Below are 19,779 nucleotides of genomic sequence, written 5' to 3' on the forward strand. Positions count from 1 at the left end.
CACAGCACAAGGATCTTCACTGTGTGACTGAAGATAAACTGTGTGTATGCCAAGAAAATATTTTTAAACAATATGTTCATTTTAAAAGGCATCCAGAGCTTTTGCCTGAAATTAGAGTTATGCATGATGTCACTCCCTGAGATTTTGTGATAGCACTCACCGTCCAGAGTTAGAATTCCAAAGGTGCCCACAGGCACAGGAAGGCTGAGGACCTCTCCTCTGACCATCTCACTGCCCCACCTTTCATTTTATTCTTGTGAGATTTATACACTGCTGGTTGCCTTGGGAACCTATTTGATTTGAATGCATGGGTTACAAATAACCGAAAGAGATAATTATCTGTCAGCAGGTTGGTATAATGGTCATGATAAGCGGCTTGGGACTAGAGTACCAGAAAGACTCTTTCATTCCTGACTATCAATCCAGCCAGTTAAGATCTGCCTCTCAAGCCTTGCTCTATGCCCCTGCCTTCAGACATGAGGCAGGTGGTGACTAGAGACCGGGCATTTTCTGTGGTGGCATCTTGCCTTTGGAATGCCCTCCCCCTTGAGGCTCGCCTGGATATGGATCTTTTAAAATATTTTTCAAAAATGCCCTGACCTGGATAGCTCAAGCAAGCTCAATCTTGTCAGATCTCAGAAGTTAAGCAAGGCCAACCCTGGCAAGTAATTAGAAGGGAGACCTCCAAGGAATACCAGGGCTTGGGACACCACCTCTCTGAAAAATATCCAAGCCCCCAGGAGGGGTTGCCAGAAGTCACCAGGCATGCCAAGCGCACACAACACACACACACTAACACGAAATATCCACAAATCCCCCCTCCAATTCTCATAATGCGCCCTCTCTCTTCAGATCAACGTATACATTAGATATAAGCTTTCTTCCAGGTCTGTATGTTGCTGTGAATTAACATGTATCATCTGTGTCTTTGTGGTATCCTCGAGGCTTGCTGCCATGAAGCCCTCCCAGGGCCGGCTCGCTCACTAGGCGAACTAGGCGTTCACCTAGAGCGTGCCGGCCCTTAGGGGCGCCAAACTGAACCCGCCCCCCACCAAAAGCCCTGCGTGCATCGAGTCCTCCACTTGCGGGGAGGGCGGGGTAAAAGTGGAATAAATAAAAAAAGAATATAAAAAAAGAAGAAAACCCAGAGAAAACTAGGAGAGACTTTCTCTCTCCAAAAGACCAACTCTGCAAGGAGAAAGCAGGAGGCAGCGTGGAAAGGGGTGGGTGGGTGTCGCCTCTTCTGCCCCGCGGCTGAGCCTCCTTCATGCAGCACTCCAGGCTAGAAAGCCTTGCTGCCTTGCACAGCCGCCCGCTCTGCTTCCGCCGCTCGCCTCTCCACCAGCCAGCCAGCCAGGCTCCCCCCTCCCCACATGACCTTCCCTTTCCAACCTCTCCCCCTCCCTTAAAAAAAGACAAGAAAAGAAGAGGAGGAGGAGACGGGGGGGGGGCATCTGCCCTGGAGTTTGACAGCCCGGCAGGTGCAGCGGTGGTGTAGCCAATAAAAGCCCCCGCCGGCGCTGACCTCCAGTGTCAATGCAAATGAACGGTGAGAACCATTGGAGTGGCGGGCGGTGGAGGAGCCAACTTCAAACTGCCGCAGCAGTCTCCTTGGCGCCGCCCCCGCGGGGGGGAGACACAAGGCGGGGGTGGGGCGCTAGTTTCACCTAGGGCGCCAAAAAACTTCGGGCCGGCCCTGAGCCCTCCCTGTTTTAATTAAATCATTTTAATTAAATCATTACAGTCTCATTTTGTTAGGATAAAGTTTCCTCAATGTTTTTTAAAATGTATTCATGAAAGCAGAGCCATGGCAGTAACTCCCAGGCTTCCTAATATCCCCATAAAGATGCCTGGGTCTTGTCGTGGAATTAAGGCCTGGATTGAGCCTCAGTCCTCTGTTAAACCTATGTGACTTTAATTTCTATAGTAATTTGCCTCTATAGTTGCAACTTGCATCTTTGGTTCTGTTTCCCAGGAGGCTTCAGGACTCTGCTAAGTGCTGTGGCCTTCAGGTACAGATAACCCTGTAAATGATTTTCGCCTCTCATGACTTTTGCCTTCTGGGAATGTTTATACATTACAGAGGTCAGGAGTCTCTATCAGATTCTAAACAGAGTATCTGAAGCTAGCTTCCTGGGACTCTTTTAGTCAACCTTGACACTCTGAGTCAACCTAGCTTAACCCAGCTTTCCTTGACCTTCCTGACCTCAAAGATAGAAAGAATGGACCCAGTTTTGTCCTTCATGTCAGAGATGTACATCAAACGTTTGTCACAGACTTGACTGACAGTTACATTTGCTCCTGTGGTTGGAAAAGGGTTCTTAATGTCTGAATTGAGTTTTGTTCCTGGTTGTTCTGGCCACCCAGCCTCTGTTATGAGTCTTGACAGACAAACCAAGGATATCCTTTATAGAACTTTAAGTGCACTATTTATGTATTGGGGTTGTGTTGAAATATTCTACGTTGAGTATTGAAAGTGTTTTCTGATTTAGGAGCGTGTAATCGAATAAATTGAGTTTTGGTTTAGAACCTCTCTCTCTCTCTCTCTCTCTCTCTCTCTCTCTCTCTCTCTCTCTCTCTCTCTCTCTGCAATTGGGGTCCCTGCCAGTTTCTCTCCCATCCCTATGAACACAGTGAGGATGGGAGCCCATTAAAAGGTTCCTGCACTCCTAATTTCCCCGACAGGTCTCATTGATGCAGATATCAAGATTTTGTTGGTCTCTAAGGTACTACTGGATTCAATTCTATCTATTCTACCACAGACCAGCACGGGTATTCTCTGAAGCCAGATTTTGGTGCTAACAGAACACAGCACATCCATTACTACAGGTGGGACTTTTTTACCATTATGTCTTGAAATGAAGGCAGGAAGGTGGGTCTCATTATAACAGCCAACACTTCAATACAGAGCAAGGCAAGGGACAGGTAGGGTAGGCAAAGGCAAAGCCACAGGATGGAGGCATGGCAACGGCAGATGGGGAGGTATGTCAGATGACATAAATATAATACAGAAGGTTGCATCACGTACTACACAAAGGGAAGACTTTAGTTGGTTAGGCTGAGATGATGTCTCCTTTGCTGCTGCTTGAGGGAGTATTGCTATCTTTGTGAGGAACAGAAGGCTATGATGATGCAGCCAGGTGGGCAAATAAACTTCGATCCCTCTATCCCAATTGTAAACACCTGTGGGGTCTTATCTGGCCGCAGTGGTGCCACTGGGTTTCATGACACCATGCTGAACTGTCCCTTTTGGTGCACCCCATTCTAAGCCTCTTATGCGCTGGCCCAACACAGGCCTACAACTGTCTTTTCTTTCGTGATCTATCTGTGCATTCCATTATACTTTTTAATGGCAAATTTGAGAGATATTCTACCTTGGCACCAAGATGGACACACCCCATTTAAAAAAAAACATTATCACGCAGCATACATTGTTTCTCATGGCCATAGAAATGGCTTGTTTCCCTGTGATAACTAGAGTGTGTTCACAGAGTCTTCCAACAGATCATCACTGGAGTAGTAGATGGCAGTGAAGGCGAGGCACTTTACAGGACTCCAAGTCTGTATTCCCATCACTACCATTAGTGGCAGATACGTCTCTTATGTTTTCATCTTTTTCTCTGCTTCAGATGATGAACACTATTCCCCTGCTCCTTTTTCCCACTAGAGGAGGCATTGACCCCACTGCAGAACCAGAGATGTGAGCAGCTCCAGCATCACAGAGATTTTGCAGTTTGCTTTTTGCACCTCATCAGCCTCTTCTGTGCGAAACTACAGGGTACATTTTTTGATGAATTGGGTGCCCAGGTTTTTCAGCTTTACCTGCAGTCACACACCTGCTGTGGGGAGAGGCATTTTTTAAAGTCCTCAACAGGGCTTTTTTTGTAGAAAAAGCCCAGCAGGAACTCATTGGCATAATAGGCCATACCCAACAGCAGGAACTCATTAGCATATTAGGCCACACCCCTGACAGCACAGCACATTAACATATTAGGCCACACCCCCATGTTACCAGAAATGTGGCCATCCAGCCACACCCACCTTTTGCTTCTTATTCTGTTTACCTTGTTTGTTGTCAAAACCCAGGGCTTTTTTTGTAGCAGGAACCCCTTTGCATGTTAGGCCACACACCCCTAATGTAGCCAATCCTAATGAGTTTCTGCTGTTGGGTGTGGCCTATTATGCTAATGAGTTCCTGCTGAGCGTGGCCAACTTGGGAGCCAGCCGGAACTCCGTTCCTGTGCGTTCCTGCCCCAAAATAGCCCTGGTCCTCAAGAGCCTGATTGGGCTCGGGACAACAGCCTGGGGAGAGGAAGCACTTGTGCTTTCTCCTCCATGCCATCATCTCAAGCCCAGTTGGTGAACCCGGACTAGGGTCGCCAGCTCCTGGTTGGGAAATACCTGGAGATTTGGGGGTGGGGCCTGAGGAAGGTGGGGGTTGGGGAGGGGAGGGACTTCAGTGGAGTGTAATGCCATAGTGTCCACCTTCCAGTGCGGCCATTTTATCCAGACGAACTGATCTCTCAGGTGGAGATCAGTTGTAATCCCAGGAGATCTCCAGCCACCCTCTGGAGGTTGGCAACCCTACCTGGATGCAACGAATTAAAAAATGTGGAAGGGCAGCAGCTGTTGCCTTGGGGGCAGGGGTACAGAATTCCAGGGCAACTGAAAGAGCTACTCTAAGCCCCTATAAGGCAAGCCATCTCTTGCTGCCAGGCTTTGCGCCTCTATGCTGGGAATTATTTGCTGCAGTGCCAAGAGAATTCTAATTTATAAATACGGAAAGAGCGCCATGACAGAGAAGATGAATTCACACATCTGTGCGTGCACATTAGAATGGTTATTTATGCTGACGTTTTCATGGAACACTGCAAAAAGTACAGGTTGGAAGTTAGCTATCGGGGGCCTGTAAGAGAAAGTGGAAGCGTTGAAGTAATCGCTATCCCTTACAAATGAAACTCTAAGCGACCAGGGCAAATGAAGATTTTGAGTCTCTTCCTTTTGAGTCATAAACCCAGTTTTTGGATCTGGATATGTCTGTGTGAAGTCTGTCCCCTCATGCACCGTCTCAAGTCTCTATGGGCAGTCACTGTCTTCACACCATCCTCCGCTTTCTGCCATATGCTGTGCTGTGTAATTGTGATGTTGCTATGGCGACTGATCTTATTTATGGCTGAAATACTAAGTGCAGGTACTCAAGAGTATACACTGTTGACTTCAGTAGCATTTACTTTTTGAAGTGGGTGCTGTATGTGGGTGGGGGAGTGTTCATACACACTCCCCATGTGCACATTGAAGCAATGCTAAACTCTTACCTAACAGCCTGGAATATTTTGAATAATTTACAAAGAGTGGAATATCTCCTGGGTCCACAGAACACATCCTGCCTCCTTGTAATAAGGCTGGTCTCATAGAGATCCCGTGGGTGTCTCCTCCTTTCCCCGGACCAGTGTTCCCTCTAAGATGAGTTAGTGTGAGCCAGCTCATAGTTTTTGAGCCTCCGGCTCACACATTTTTGTCTTCGCTCAGGAAGGATGGTTGCAGAGCAAACCAATTTATGCAGTAGCCACATTAAAGCTCACAACTTTAATGCCAGTAGCTCACAAAGTAGAATTTTTGCTCACAAGACTCCACAGCTTAGAGGGAACATTGCCCCAGACCTGTTCTTTTTTTATTACTATTGAAATGACCATCATTATCATAGGGGCTGGAAGCCAGAAAGGATCTGTGGAATTGCTTCCTCGCTGAAGATTGTCTCCACTGATGGGGCCATGTGTTCCCCCCCAACCGTACAGTACTGGTTGGAGCGTATCACTTTTTGCCATTGGTGCAAATGACAGCTGCTTCACTTCTGGGTAGGGTTGCCACTGGTGCCCCTTGGCCACTGGCAGGGGATGGGAGGGATGGGGTTATCAGATCCACGTTGGGAAACCCCTGGTGATTTGGGGAGGACAGGGGCATTACCGGGGTACAGTGCCACAGACTCTACCTTCTAAAGCATCCATTTTCTGCTGGAGGAACTGATCTATGTAGACCGGAGATTTGCTGTAATTCTGGGGGATCCCTAGGTCCCACCTGGAGGCTGGCATCGCTACTTCTGGGGCCAAATTAGATGTTTGGTGTTCAACTCCAATACCATGTCCTTGGAGACTGGCTTTAGCTCTGAAAAGGGGGTAACGTAAATAATTTCTGCATTGTTATCACCATGAACAAACTGACCCCCATAGTGAAACCGGTGCGTTCCAGGTCTCGATCCCTTTCGCAGTGGATTGAGCTGGCTCACCGAGAGAAGCTGCTGTTTTCTATCCCTCTGGAATTCACTATTTATGTTCTTTGGGTTCTATTTTGGAAAGCTCTCTTTCACCACATTGCCCTTTCGGTCTCTTCACCTACCAGTTTTAATTTGGCCTCAATCCTTGTAGTACAAGGAAAAATGCGTGTGTGTGTGTGTGTACACAAACATTTGCAACCTCCATGCTTCCCTTCCAGCCTGCTTTTCCTTAAGCTGGAAAAAAAAACCTTTTTGTAAGTGCAATAGGTAGAATTGAAAGCAATGATTATCTGCAAATGGTTACTCTACAGAGGTGTCAAACTCATTTGTTACAAGGGCTGGATCTGACATAAATGGCACTCTGTCGGGCCGGGCCATGTGTGCCATAAAATGTAGTGCCAGGTTCAGGAGATATGAATTTTATAAAGAATACAGGCAACCAATTAACAACAGATAAGAGCAAGAGTCCAGTAGCACCTTAAAGACTAACGCAATCTGTGGCAGGGTAGGAGCTTTCATGAGTCACTGCTCACTTCTTCAGATATCTGAAGTGAGCAGTGACTCATGATCAGTGTTCCCTCTTAGCTGAGTTAGTGTGAGCTAGCTCACAGTTTTTCAGCCTCCAGCTCACACATTTTTGTCTTAGCTCAGGAAGGAGGGCTCCAGAGCAAACTAATTCATGCAGTAGCCAAATTGCTTGCTCACAACTTTAATGCCAGTAGCTCACAAAGTAGGATTTTTGCTCACAAAACTCCAGAGCTTAGAGGGAACATTGCTCATGATGCCCTGCCACAAATTCTGTTAGTCTTTAAGGTGCTACTGGACTCCCACTCTTTTCTACTGCTACAGACTGACTAACACAGCTACCCATCTTGCTCCAATTAATTTTACTCAAAATATAAATATGCTTTAAACATTAACAATCTTACAGTATTGCCTAAACAATCTTAGGGTATTTCCTTAAAGTATCTCCCTGATGCCCACCCTCCAACTTCCACCACCCATTACTCATTAGAACTGGGACAGTGTACAGGGACATAACACACAACCTCTGTCATCTGGCAATAAAGGTAGTGACCAGTTGCTTGCTGGCCAGGTAAGATCCCTGGATGGGCCAGTTCCGGCCCATGGGCCATACGTCTGACACCCCTGGGTTAGTCTGCATAGGGTAGAGGTTCTGGAAGATCAACAGCAATAGTCCACCCCAACCTCAGCACTTTGAAAGGAAGGAAAAAAAATGTATCTAGGTAGAAAACATGGAGTTGGATTACGGCATGAAGAGAAGCAGGAAAGCAGAGCCCCCTGTTCTTCCTGAAGCTGAAATATGTACATTCTAGAGCAGGGCAGGGCACTCTTTGCACTTGCTTTGTATGCCACGAAGGAGGGAAGCAGCTGTGTGTATATACCTGCACATCACCATGTGGATACAGGCATCAAAGAAGGCAGGATTCGGAACACCCAAAGGAACTGAGAAACACCAGGGGTATTAAACCAGCCTATATTTTAAATGTTCTAAAGAACTGTGGCCAGAAAGACAGATGTCTAAGGTTACCCAAGACGTGTATTTATTTGTGTGTGCATGTGCCAACATAGCCAAGGCTGCCCCTGCCTTGCGGTGGCCAAGGAGGCATTAGAAAGCCTGGAATAGTATCCTGTTGCATTCTGAGCAGACACAAGGGTTTCTCAAGTTTGTTTCTTGGGGAGACATGTCCTTCCACTGCTATTCACTACACAGCAATAGTGAACGGAATTCCCTTCACAGGCTGTATTGACCTGTGCATGTTGTCACAGGGTAGGGATGTGACTGTCTTGTTTGTTTTCGGAGATGGTAGCAATCCCTTGGAGAGCAAGTGAGCAGATCTTACAGTGGCACCCCTTTGATAACAGTAGTAAAGACTTCTAGTAGTAAAGCATTTCATTTTAGATCCGCCTTGGCCATCAAGTTCAGGCCTTAAGTGTAATTAGAAAGATTATAAATTACAAAAAGCTTGCAGGCTTTGAAACCCGGTCACAAACCCAAAGAATCTAAGCTCTGTCTCCACACAAACACACCCCGCTCCCCCAATAAAATTGGCTCTCAGAGCAAATAAATTCCACATTCACAGTGAACAGGTGATGACGTACAGTTCCACCACTCAACAGCAGAGTGCACGGATTTATTCTCATCAGATGATTCTTCAGGGGAAACTGGGAAAGCGGGTGATCCAAGCAAAGCAGAGGTGCCCTTTGGCACCTGATCAGTTTCTCAGGTCAGGTTCTACCCAGCTTTTCAAGGAAAAAAAGAGTACCAGGATAAACCCTAAGAATCTTTGGCCTTGTAGAATCTGTTTGTCATAAGTGCTAAAGCACGCGTCTCCCTGAATTATCTGCTGACAGTCTTCTCGGGAAGGGTCAGTTCAGTGTTCACAGGTCTTCCAGAGAGGAGAGCAGGCTGGTGCCACCAGAGCCGTCCCGCAGTGGCCACTTCCTACCAGTCAGCGGCTTGCCAAAGGAGGATGAAATGTGGATGCATCTAGGCTGAGGCAGGAACATGGCCATCACTGTCCCCATTCCAATTGGTAATCCAGTCCTTCTTGGTGATGGTGCCTGTCTTCTCCTCACGGAAAAGCTGGCGTTCCTGCCGGGGGATCTTGACTGCGTGATACTGTGGTACCTTGGCTTCTTCATAGCGGGTACGCTTGAAAAAGCCCAGCTAGGTAGAAGGGAAGAAACCTTACTGTTAAATCAATGAATGTAGTAATAGGCCATCCATCACCTGAACCTGCTCGAAGGCAGGATGGCCTCTGTTTTGCCAACAGGACACAGGCTACATTCACCATCTTATAAGTGATAATATTCTTGTTTTGGCTCCCAGTCCTCATTCGTCAGCTCAATACACATCATGCTTCTGGAACACATCACGCATAACCATGCGTTCTGACATGCCCACACCAACATTCATGACGATTCATCTATCTGGGTACTCTTGCAAGCATCTTCACACTCTCTTCCTGTATACATCTGCATGCAGTTTTGAGTACAGTGTCTTACATACTTGTATTCATTCTCTCTCTCTCTCTCTCTCTCTCTCTCTCTCTCTCTCTCTCACACACACACACACACACACACACACTCAATTGACCGCTTAACCCCCTACTCAGTCAAAGGCCCTAAAATGCTATCAGTAGTGCAAAGAAGTTTCCTGGAGAAAAGCATTTGCCTGTCCCACTGAAGATACTCCTTCAATAAATGTAGAAAGCCAGCCACATGGGCCACACATTTCATTCTGGCCCAAATAGCTGTGGGGCAGGAGAACTGATACAGTCTGATGCCCTTGCACTTCTGAACTAAGGGGGGGAACCAGAAGTAACAGGAGAGTTATCTGATCCCAAAAACTAGAACTACCTGGATATTCACAGCATGGATCCGACTCCCTTTGCATACACTCACGTTCTCTCACACAACAGCCTTCTAACTGGTCCAGGAATCTTGCACTCCTTGTAGCAGCACACACCGGTGTTTTCAACACATGTTATTTTGCATGCATGCACTTGACTTCCCAGACATTTGCAGAATTATATTCTGTTGCACACTGCCATGTTGTCATTTCCAAGAGTATCAACACTTCAGTTTCCTGGTGCCCATTTATGAAATCCCTTGAATATCCAGTGGTTATTCCATGATCATGCATCACAACAATCAGTTTTCTCACAACCCACATGCACACGAGCACTGCAGTTTCTTCTGTTATACTGTGCAGTGATCTGCAGAGACCTGCACAAACACTCCTGTATGCCCTTGGAAGTGCACAGGTAGCACTACTTGCTTGCACATGCACTAGTATTCTTAGTGATGTCATAGGGACAGCGGTCCATTTTTTTCGCTCTTCCCCTTCTACATCTGTGTTCTCATTGCTGCATACATACAAGCAGAGGGTCAGTTAGGTGGGCAAGGCCAGGCATTACCGCTAGGCCTCCATGGCCTGCCTGTCAGCATCAGATGGCTGTATGGCCAGCCGGGCCCGGTAATAGTTTGTGGAGTACTTGGATTCCCGGCTGGTCCTCTTGAAGAAGCCACACTGGGAGTGGGGAGAAGTATGAAGGGAATCATCAGACTGGCGACCACTCCCCAGAAATTGGGTCTAAAGCTTAGCGCAGAAAGGGGGAGTTCCTGCCTTAAAGGTGATGGCACCCTAAGATCTATCTGTACCCCAGTGGCTCTCAAGCAGACTCTAGTATCCCATCACACACCACAGGGCAGACACTTTAGGCTCTTGCCCACAGACAAGTCTCTCCAAATGTGTCTCCTAGCTGGTATGGCGCAATCATTTGGACAATATGTGGAGAGGGGCCATGGCTCAGTGTTAGATCATCTGCTTGGCATGGAGAAGGTCCCAAATTCAATCCCCAGCCTCTGCAGTCAAAAGGATCGGGTGGTAGATGATGTGAAAGACCTCGGCCTGAGACCCTGGAGGCAGTCTGAGTAGACAATACAGAGCTTTTATTAGTTGCTATAGATTTTCCAGGTTGTGTGGCTGTGGTCTTGGCATTGTAGAACCTGACGTTTCACCAGTAGCTGTGACTGGCATCCTCAGAGGTATAACACAGAAAGATGGAGTACTCTCTATGTCAAGGTGAGAAGAAAAATGTTAGGCAGGTAATTTATATCTACTCCAGAAGGTGGGGTAGGGCTGAGTCATTATCTTGTAGGAGTTTCCCAGGCTATGAACATGCTAATGGAGGAGCTTTCCTGAGGAGGTTCTTTTGTATGTGGATTGGCTGTTGAAATTCTAATATTATCTCTAGTGCTATTGTCAGATGTAGGGGCTTTTTTGTTTTTCAGGACAGGAAACCATGCCCTATTTATTTTTAAACTCTCTTCTTTCCTGTTGAAATTGTGTTTATGTTTATGAATTTCAATGGCTTCCCTGTGTAATCTGACATGGTCATTGGAAGTGTTGTTCAGCCTATGTTGCTCAGATGTTCAGTGTTGTTCAACATATGGAGCAGAGCCCCAACGTTTGAGAACTAGTTCGGAAAGCGCAATAAAAGATAATACTAACCCCAAAGGGACACTATTAACACACTAACTAACCGGTTTTGAAAGATATAGAAGAAAAAGGGATTGTCCAGCTGCAGAAGAAGATTTTGACTTTGACTTTACTAATAAAAGATTAATATACTAATTTTTAACATCACTCAACACTTTTCTTTACCCCTCTATATACCCTTCCTAACTTTCTGAAATGTAAAAGCAATAAAATTCTCTCCTTTTTAGGAGAGGGAAATAAACAAAAACAAAAAAACATATGGAGCAGAGGTCCATCAGTGGCTATTAGCCATAAGGTATAGATAGGAACTTTCCATCTGGGGCAAGTGATCCTCTGTATTCTTGATGCTTGGGGGGGGCAACAGTGGGTGGGCTTCTAGTGTCCTGGCCCCACTGCCAGACCTCCTGATGGCACCTGGTATTTTTGGCTGCTGTGTGACAGAGTGTTGGACTGGATGGGTCATTGACCTGATCCAACATTGGCTTCTCTTATGTTCTTATGACATGCCTAAGGAAAGTGGGACCATTCTGGTAAACTCCAGTGTCAAGGCAGTGGCAGAATCTCAAGGTTGACAGAGAAGAGAACTCGGCATTGAACTGAGCCCCATGGAATCACCCCACCCACCACTGCCACTTCCTCCAGGCCAGCATACCTTCCATAGGATGGAAACCAGCAGGCCCAGCACGAGGATCCCAGCGAGAATAGCAATGAGGATGATCCACCATGGCACCCCACGTGCCATGGCCACACTAGGGTCCAGGTAGACAGTCACTGGGATCTGGGGAAAAGAATGCAGTAGCAAGGGTGAGAAGCCAACCCAAATGTAGTGAGAAATTAAGGGTAATCACTAGATTAATTATCATACGACAGTGGGTGTAGTATAGCCAGGAGAGCCAAAAGATTGTCTGGTGGCCTTAAACTCTAGCTCTTTGTGTGTTGAGCTAGGTTTATTTTTGGAGGTGAGAGAACTGTGACTGACCCAAGGTCACCCAGCTGGCTTCATGTGGAGGAGTGGGGAACTGAACCTGGTTCTCCAGATTAGAGTCCACTGCTCTTAACCACTACACCAAACTGGCTCTCCGCTGGATGAACTGATCCCATTCAGCAATGAGCCCAAACATACGAGTTGTCCATTACCAACCTCAGTGGAACAGACATAACTGAGATTTGCTGAACCACAAACAGTGCTCGTATAAAAGGTGCATCCAGATGGACAGATAGAGATGGGATGCATAACCCACCAGTTCTGCATAAGGAGCAGTCCACAACACATCCCCAGGTGGTCACCCCACTCCCTGTTTTTTTGCACACCAAATCTCATCTTTCATTAAGAAGGTACAAAGTTTTTGCATGGTTGGTCTCCTGTTGGCCTTCTTCCTGGCTGACGGCAGACCCTTCTTCACTTTTTGCCTCTTTCCAAAGCCCCAAAATTTTGCTGGGACAGGGAGAAATGGGGTTGCACTGCAGTTTATGAGTCTGATTCTTCCCTGAATTAACAATGGCAGCAACTGGGAGTGAGGCAGGGGGTGGGGTCAGAGGGTACATCCTGAGAACTCTTCCCTGTGTTGCAAAATATTTTGCATTGTGTAAGGAAGGGGAAAGGGGGCACAGGAACTGTACTGTGAGTTCTCTGACACCTGCGTTGTGGAATCCTTCAGAAACAGGTTGCGGATGGTGGATTTCACTGTGATGCTGGCCCGCACAATCACTTCCACCGACGTCACTGCTGCGTACTCCTAAGGGCAAGAGAGAGCAGAGATTGGAACCAGGGCCGCATTAGGACTTTTGTGGGCCCCAGGCCCTTTTGACTTCCAGGGCCCCTCCCACCATAATAATATCAGTGTTAAAATTATTTTGGATATAACTTTAAATACTTCAACATTTTATTTTTCTGTTTTAAGCAAAATTTAATAGATTTTTATGGGCCCTAAAATTTCATATTTTTTTCCTGATGTGAGAATTTTTTTAAAAAAATAATTCTTCAACCCTAGGTTTTTTTTCCCTTCTGATTTTAAAAGAAAGTAAAACATTTTCATGGGCCCCTAAAATTATCGTGGGCCCTAGGCACTCTGCCTACTGTGCCTAATGGATAAGTCGACCCTGAGCGGAACAGCCACTGGGATGTCCCCTTAGGGCACGACATAGTCAAGTGTTAGGTAAGGTAAAAAAGGTAAAGGTTCCCTTGCTCGAAAGCCAGTTGAGTCCGACTCTAGGGTTGCGGTGCTCATCTCCGTTCCAAAGCCGAAGAGCCAGCGCTGTCCGAAGACGTTTCCGTAGTCATGTGGCCGGCATGACTAAACACCAAGGCGCACAGAACACTATTACCTTCCCACCGAAGTGGTCCCTATTTATCTGCTTTCGACCTGCTAGGTTGGCAGGAGCTGGAACTAGAGATGGGAGCTCACTCCATCATGCAGCACCCGGGTCTCGAACTGCTGAACTACTGATCTTCCACAGCCTGCAGTTCAGTGTCTTAACCACTTGAGCCACCGCAGCTCCAAGTGTTAGGACAGTTCAGCTAATACTTGGTTATCTTGCGTACGTTACAGTGCCACTTCTCACAGGCATTTTAAGAAACTTTCTTCAAGGACTGCACACCACAAGCCTTATCACTTCCTATGAATGTGGCTGACCACGGAGATACTTCTTAATGTTTTATTTATTTCATTTATACCCCACTTTTTGTCCCAACGAAGATCCAAAGCAGCTTATGTTGTTATCCTCTTCTCCATTTTATCCTCACAACCACCCTGTATGGTTGGTTAGGCTGAGAGTGTGTAACTGGCCTAAGGTCACCCAGCAAGCTTCCATGGCAGAGTGGGGATCTGAACCCAGGTCTCTCAGATCCTAGTCTAACACTCTAACCCACAGGTGTCAAACTCATTTGTTATGAGGGCCAGATCTGACATAAATGCCAGTTTGCTGGGCTGGGCGATGGGTGCTGTAAAAATGTAATGCCAGGTACCAGAAGAGAGAAGAAGAGATTGGTTTTATACCCTGCCCTTCACTTGGAGTCTCAGTGCAGCTTACAATCTCCTTTCCCTTCCCCTCCCCACAACAGACACCCTAGGTGGGGCTGAGAGAGCTCTTTCCAGAGCTGTCCTTGAGAGAACAGCACTGACAGAACTATGACTTGCCAAAGGTCATCCAGCAGCTCCAAGTGGAGGAGTGGGGAATCAAACCCGGTTCCCCCTGATTAGAGTCCGTGCACTTAACCACTACACCAAACTGGCTTTCCAGAGATAAAAACTTTATAAAGGGCAAAGTTGATTAGCAAGATTATTTTTTACTCAAAATACAAAGAGAAGCAATTGATTCCTAGCAGTAAAAATAATTGATCCACTGGGGAACCCACAAAAGTCTGACTCTCTCAGATCCCCCCACCTCCAGTCCTCATTCCTCCTGCGTTTGCCACAGAAGCAGCAGGGCTGAGGGGAAGGCCTGACAGAGAGGCTGTTTCCAAAATCCCAGGGGGCACTTATTTCCTCCCATGACCCCTTTTCCCTCATAGGCTGAGAACAGCACCAGTTGTTCATGGGGCTGGTTCCGTGGTCCACATGTTTGTGACACCCCTGCTGTAACCCCTGTCACGTATCCTGACCCAAAATTAGGTCTGCTGGGATGAGTCTCCCACATATGAGTGGCAGTGTCCTACTCCAGAGATTTCTACATTGCCGTCCCCAAACAAGGAAAATTAGACTCACCTCCAAAAAGGTGCTGTTCCAGAGGCGGCCCCAGAGGGTGAGCACGGCTGAGCGGTCAAAGCTGTAGAGAGGACACTGGAAGTGCTGACAGTGAGCAGTGCCCAAATCACAGTCCTGAAGCAAGATGGGAGAAAGCATGCGGATTGCTTGACCTAGGAAAGGACCGTGGTTCCAGCCAGCCAAGTCTTCTTTAGCCCCAACATTAACCATTGTATAGAACAAAAATTAAGGCAGAAGGGTTCTGTTGTTGTTGGGAACTACAATACCACTTGGGTAGCCACCTGCAGAGCTTTCACACTGTGATGCATATTATTACTGCCTAAACAATCATGATCTGTAAATGACAAAAGTCTGGTTTCTAGCACAGCGTTCATCAGATTCTCGAGAGCCCTGACTTTCATTTAAGAAAAAAAGAGTCTGTTTCTGGCCTTCATTGTTTCAGAGAGGTAATGAAAAGACAAACACAAAGTCTGCTCCAAGTTCTTAGAATGAAGTAGGATGAGAGAGGATTCCACACACACCCCTCCTCCACACACAATGCAGTGAGGAGACCGAGCACCATAAAGTGGCCACCCATTTTCCCTGTGCATAAGCTGTACTCACAATGAGAAGCTTGTCGAAGGTAGTGACTGGGCAGGCTGTGAAACTGTGGAACTTGGGGTATACCACTCTACACACAAATGCATGTGATACCTCTCCTTTTCAATGAAAAATAAAAAGAAAACTTTTGGGAGATGGAAACTTTGAGTAGAGTAATAGTGGAAGGGGATCGAGATGCGTAGCCGTATTAAGAACATAAGAACATAAGAGACGCCAATGTTGGATCAGGCCAAAGGCCCATCCAGTCCAACACTCTGTGTCACACAGTGGCCAGAAATACCAGTGCCATCAGGAGGTCCAGCAGTGGGGCCAGGACATTAGAAGCCCTCCCACTGTTGACCCCCCCCCAAGCACCAAGAAGACAGAGCATCACTTGCCCCAGAGCCCCTAGCTATACCTTGTGGCTAATAGCCACTGATGGACCTCTGCTCCATATGCTTATCTAATTCCCTTTTGAAGCCATCCATGCTTGTAGCACCCACCACTTCCTGTGGCAGTGAATTCCATGTGTTAATCACTCTTTGGGTGAAGAATTGCCCTTTTCTGCACTTTTTCCAAAGCTATAATATCCTTTTTAAGGTGTGGTGCCCAGAACTGCACACAGTATTCCAAATGAGGTCTCACCATTGATTTATATAGGGGCATTATTATATTGGCTGATCTGTTTTCAATACCCTTCCTAATAATCCCCAGCATAGCATTGGCCTTCTTTATTGCAGTCACACACTGTCTCGACATTTTCAGTGAGTTATCCACTACAACTCCAAGATCTCTCTCTTGCTCAGTCTCTGCCAGTTCAGACCCCATCAATGTGTATTTATATTTAGGATTTTTGGCTCCAATGTGCATCACCTTGCACTTGGCCACATTGAACCCCATTTGCCATGTTGACGCCCACTCGCCCATCCTTGACAGATCCCCTTGGAGTGCCTCACAATCCTCACTGGTTTTCACCACCCTGAACAACTTTGTATCATCCGCAAATTTAGCCACTTCACTGCTTACTCCCATCTCCAAATCATTAATGAACAAGTTAAAAAGCAGTGGACCAAGTACTGATCCCTGCGGTACCCCACTGCTTACCACCCTCCACTGAGAAAATTGCCCACCTACACTCACTCTCTGTTTTCTATGAACTAGCCAGTTTTTGATCCATAAAAGGACTTGTCCTTCTATCCCATGATTTTTGAGCTTACTTAGGAGCCTTTGATGAGGAACTTTATCAAAAGCTTTCTGGAAGTCAAGGTAAATAATATCTATTGGATCCCCCTTGTCCACATGTTTGTTCACCCCCTCAAAGAACACTAACAGGTTAGTGAGACAAGATCTTCCCTTACAGAAACCGTGCTGAGTCTGCCTCAATAGGTTTTGTTCATCTATGTGCCTACTAATTCTTTCCTTAATAATGGTTTCCACCAATTTACCCGGTATCGACGTCAGACTGACTGGCCTGTAATTTCCCGGATCTCCTCTGGAACCCTTTTTAAAGATGGGAGTGACATTAGCTACCTTCCAATCCTCAGGAATGGAGGCAGATTTTAAGGAAAGATTACATATCTTTGTCAGGAGATCTACAAGTTCACATTTGAGTTCTTTCAGAACTCTCGGATGTATGCCATCTGGGCCTGGTGATTTTTCAGTTTTTAAGTTGTCTATCAGTTTTAGGACCTCCTCTCTCGTCACCTCAATCTGACTCAGGTCTATTAGTCTGTCTGTAGCAGTAGAAAAGACTCCACTAGCACCTTAAAGACTAACAAGGTTTGTGGTAGAGTATGAACTTTCGTGAGTCACTGCTCACATCTTCAGTGGAAGGGGAGAAAAGGCAGCATGGTACAGCCCGATCTCGGAAGCTAAGCAGGGTCGGTACTTGGAAGAGAGACCACCAAGGAAGACTCTGCAGTGGGAGGCCATGGCAAACCACCTCTGCTTCCCACTCACCTTGAAAGCCCCTTGCTGGGGTTGCCATAAGTCGGCTGCAGCTTGAGGGCACTTTACACACAAACAACAGCAGATGGAAACGGGGTGGTGGAAGTGAAGAGGGGAAAAACCCTTTCATTGCTGACCATTTTCCATCCCAATAATATCCCAGGTGTTTTTCCTCCCCCACGAGGGAAAGCAGCTGCATGTGTATAATTGTAGCCCTATCATTTTAGGTAACTTTAATTTGCCCCTTACAGTGCCATTATTACTGCACTAGGAATTGCAGAATGCCACGCAGAATGTCACCAAGATCCGTATTTCGTGCTTGCTTGGCAATCTTATGAACGGATGGAAAGCACACAGCCCCAGCAAACGTCCCCACGCCTAGCCTCACTCACCAAGGTGACATTTTTTCGCCTCTCCCAATAAGTCAGCGTCTGACTGGCAGTGCCTGCCCGGCCAGCCTCTCGCTTCTTCCTGCCTTGGTGGTGAGGAGGCTCCTAAAGGGAAAAGGGAGAGATTAGCGATTCCGCAGATATCTGTGATTTACTGCTCTTGAGACAAGTAAATAAATCACGAAACAGCAAACATGTCTCAGGTAAGTAACAGGTTGGCACACCTTTTTCCAGGATCCATACAAAAAGCACCAGCTCCACAGTCATGTGCCACAATGACTGAAATCAATGTTGAGTTTTTGAATGAGAGATAAAAGCTATGTCTTTGTTTTTGCATGGGGGGGGGAGATAGGCATTAAAGAATTCAGGTCTATGTTTTTGAAAGGGGAACAATGAACAATAGTGAGGGCTGTCCTTTTGTATAAGGAACTATATACAATAAACCCAGCTTTACGCTTTAGAATGGGGAAACAATGCACAATGAATGGTGCATGCAAAGTGCATAAAATTGCCTTTTGCTGATAAATGTCCCAATTGTGGGATGCCAGTCCCGGCTGCAATATTTGGAAAAATAAATGATTATGTTTTGGATGTCCCAAGAAGGGGCCAGACAGACAGTTCCTCTAGGAGTGCTGCTTTATCACATGCTGCAGAAGGTGCCAAGGTCACAGCTGTATCTGCCCAGAAAAGGTGGGATAAGACGATCCAGGACTCTCACCACCGCACAATGCTTTCCCTGCACAGGTCAGTTCTGGGGCTTCTTACCAGAGCCAGGCGTAGCGTGTTTGGAACTGGGGTGCAGGCTGTACGCCTCTGCGGCTGAGTCGACATTTCCAGCTCCACCCGGAGTGGGTAGAGGAGCCACTTCCCATTGGCGATTTCATGGGGCCACAGGACGTTGAGGAAGGCTGAGCCCAGCGTGTTCAGTGACGGGCCTCTGTTGGAGACCTGATGCAGGATGAAGAGTGTGAAGCTGAGTGCAAGCCAGACCAGTTATGAAAGTGCCATCCAGTGACAAAGGGAAGCACTTTCTACTACCCATTCCCTAAGGGTTTTATTCCATATAAAAAACACCCTTTAGGATAATTACCACTCTTTGGCTTTATAGTCACACTTTCCCCCCCGCACCGGAAGGATATAAAAATGCATTCTTTAAAAAAGATCTTGCTATTCACTGGGGATGCCAGCCTCCAGGTGGGACCTGGGGATCCTGTGGGGTTACAGTTCATCTCCAGACTACAGAGATCAATTCCTCTGGAGAAAATGGATGCTTTGGAGGGTGGACTCCATGACATTGTACCCAGGGCCGGATTTAGACTTGCTGAGGCCCTAAGCTATACAAAACTCAGAGGCCCCCTACTGTTTTAAATTACATCAGCTGGTCTCAGAAAAATTTAAAATATATACACCTTTTTAATATTTGAAATCATTTTTTATTTTGTGTTTTTATTCGAGGCCCCAGCAGATTGCGAGGCCCTAAGGTGTAGCTTATTTAGCTTATGCGTAAATCCGGCACTGTTTGTACCCCACTGAGATTCCTGTCCTCCCCAGGCTCCATCCCCAAATCTGCAGGAGTTTTCCAACCTGGATTTAGCAACCCTACCTCCCATCCCCCACCAGTGGCCGGGGGGGGGGGGCTGGCAACCCTACTATTCACACTGGAGGATGATTAAGAAGTAGATGATCTGCTTTATGTGATCATAAGAAAAATGACTCAGACAGGAGCATCCACATCCTCCACAATATTTGCTGAGGGGGTCAAAGATAGCAAAAACTTAGCTGTAACCCAAGAACTTAGAAACAGCAAACCACCAATATCTAGTACTAGGATGTAGTATCCAGGAGGACCTCTATGCCCTG

General features: G+C 46.6%; 1 protein-coding gene across 4 annotated transcripts in view; it reads right to left on the reverse strand.

The window, feature by feature from the left end:
- Positions 1 to 7,227: 7,227 nt before the first annotated feature.
- ITGA7 (integrin subunit alpha 7) overlaps positions 7,228 to 19,779 on the reverse strand; it is a 90,034-nt gene continuing 77,482 nt past the window's right edge. For 2 of the 4 annotated variants that reach the window (XM_015405904.1, XM_015405902.1), the window contains exons 20-25: positions 18,685 to 18,867; positions 17,923 to 18,024; positions 15,005 to 15,118; positions 12,938 to 13,036; positions 11,953 to 12,078; positions 7,228 to 8,963 (exon numbers count right to left, since the gene is read on the reverse strand). In XM_015405904.1, the coding sequence (XP_015261390.1) occupies positions 8,784 to 8,963; positions 11,953 to 12,078; positions 12,938 to 13,036; positions 15,005 to 15,118; positions 17,923 to 18,024; positions 18,685 to 18,867 (804 nt within the window). In that variant the 3' untranslated portion in view covers positions 7,228 to 8,783. Of the gene's footprint in view, positions 8,964 to 10,176; positions 10,329 to 11,952; positions 12,079 to 12,937; positions 13,037 to 15,004; positions 15,119 to 17,922; positions 18,025 to 18,684; positions 18,868 to 19,779 lie in introns of all 4 variants that reach the window. The other 2 variants (XM_015405905.1, XM_015405906.1) reach the window with 2 other exon arrangements.

This window comes from Gekko japonicus, unplaced genomic scaffold, assembly GCF_001447785.1.
Source record: "Gekko japonicus isolate JY-2015 unplaced genomic scaffold, Gekko_japonicus_V1.1 scaffold246, whole genome shotgun sequence".
In the NCBI taxonomy this organism is placed as follows: Eukaryota; Metazoa; Chordata; class Lepidosauria; order Squamata; family Gekkonidae; genus Gekko; species Gekko japonicus.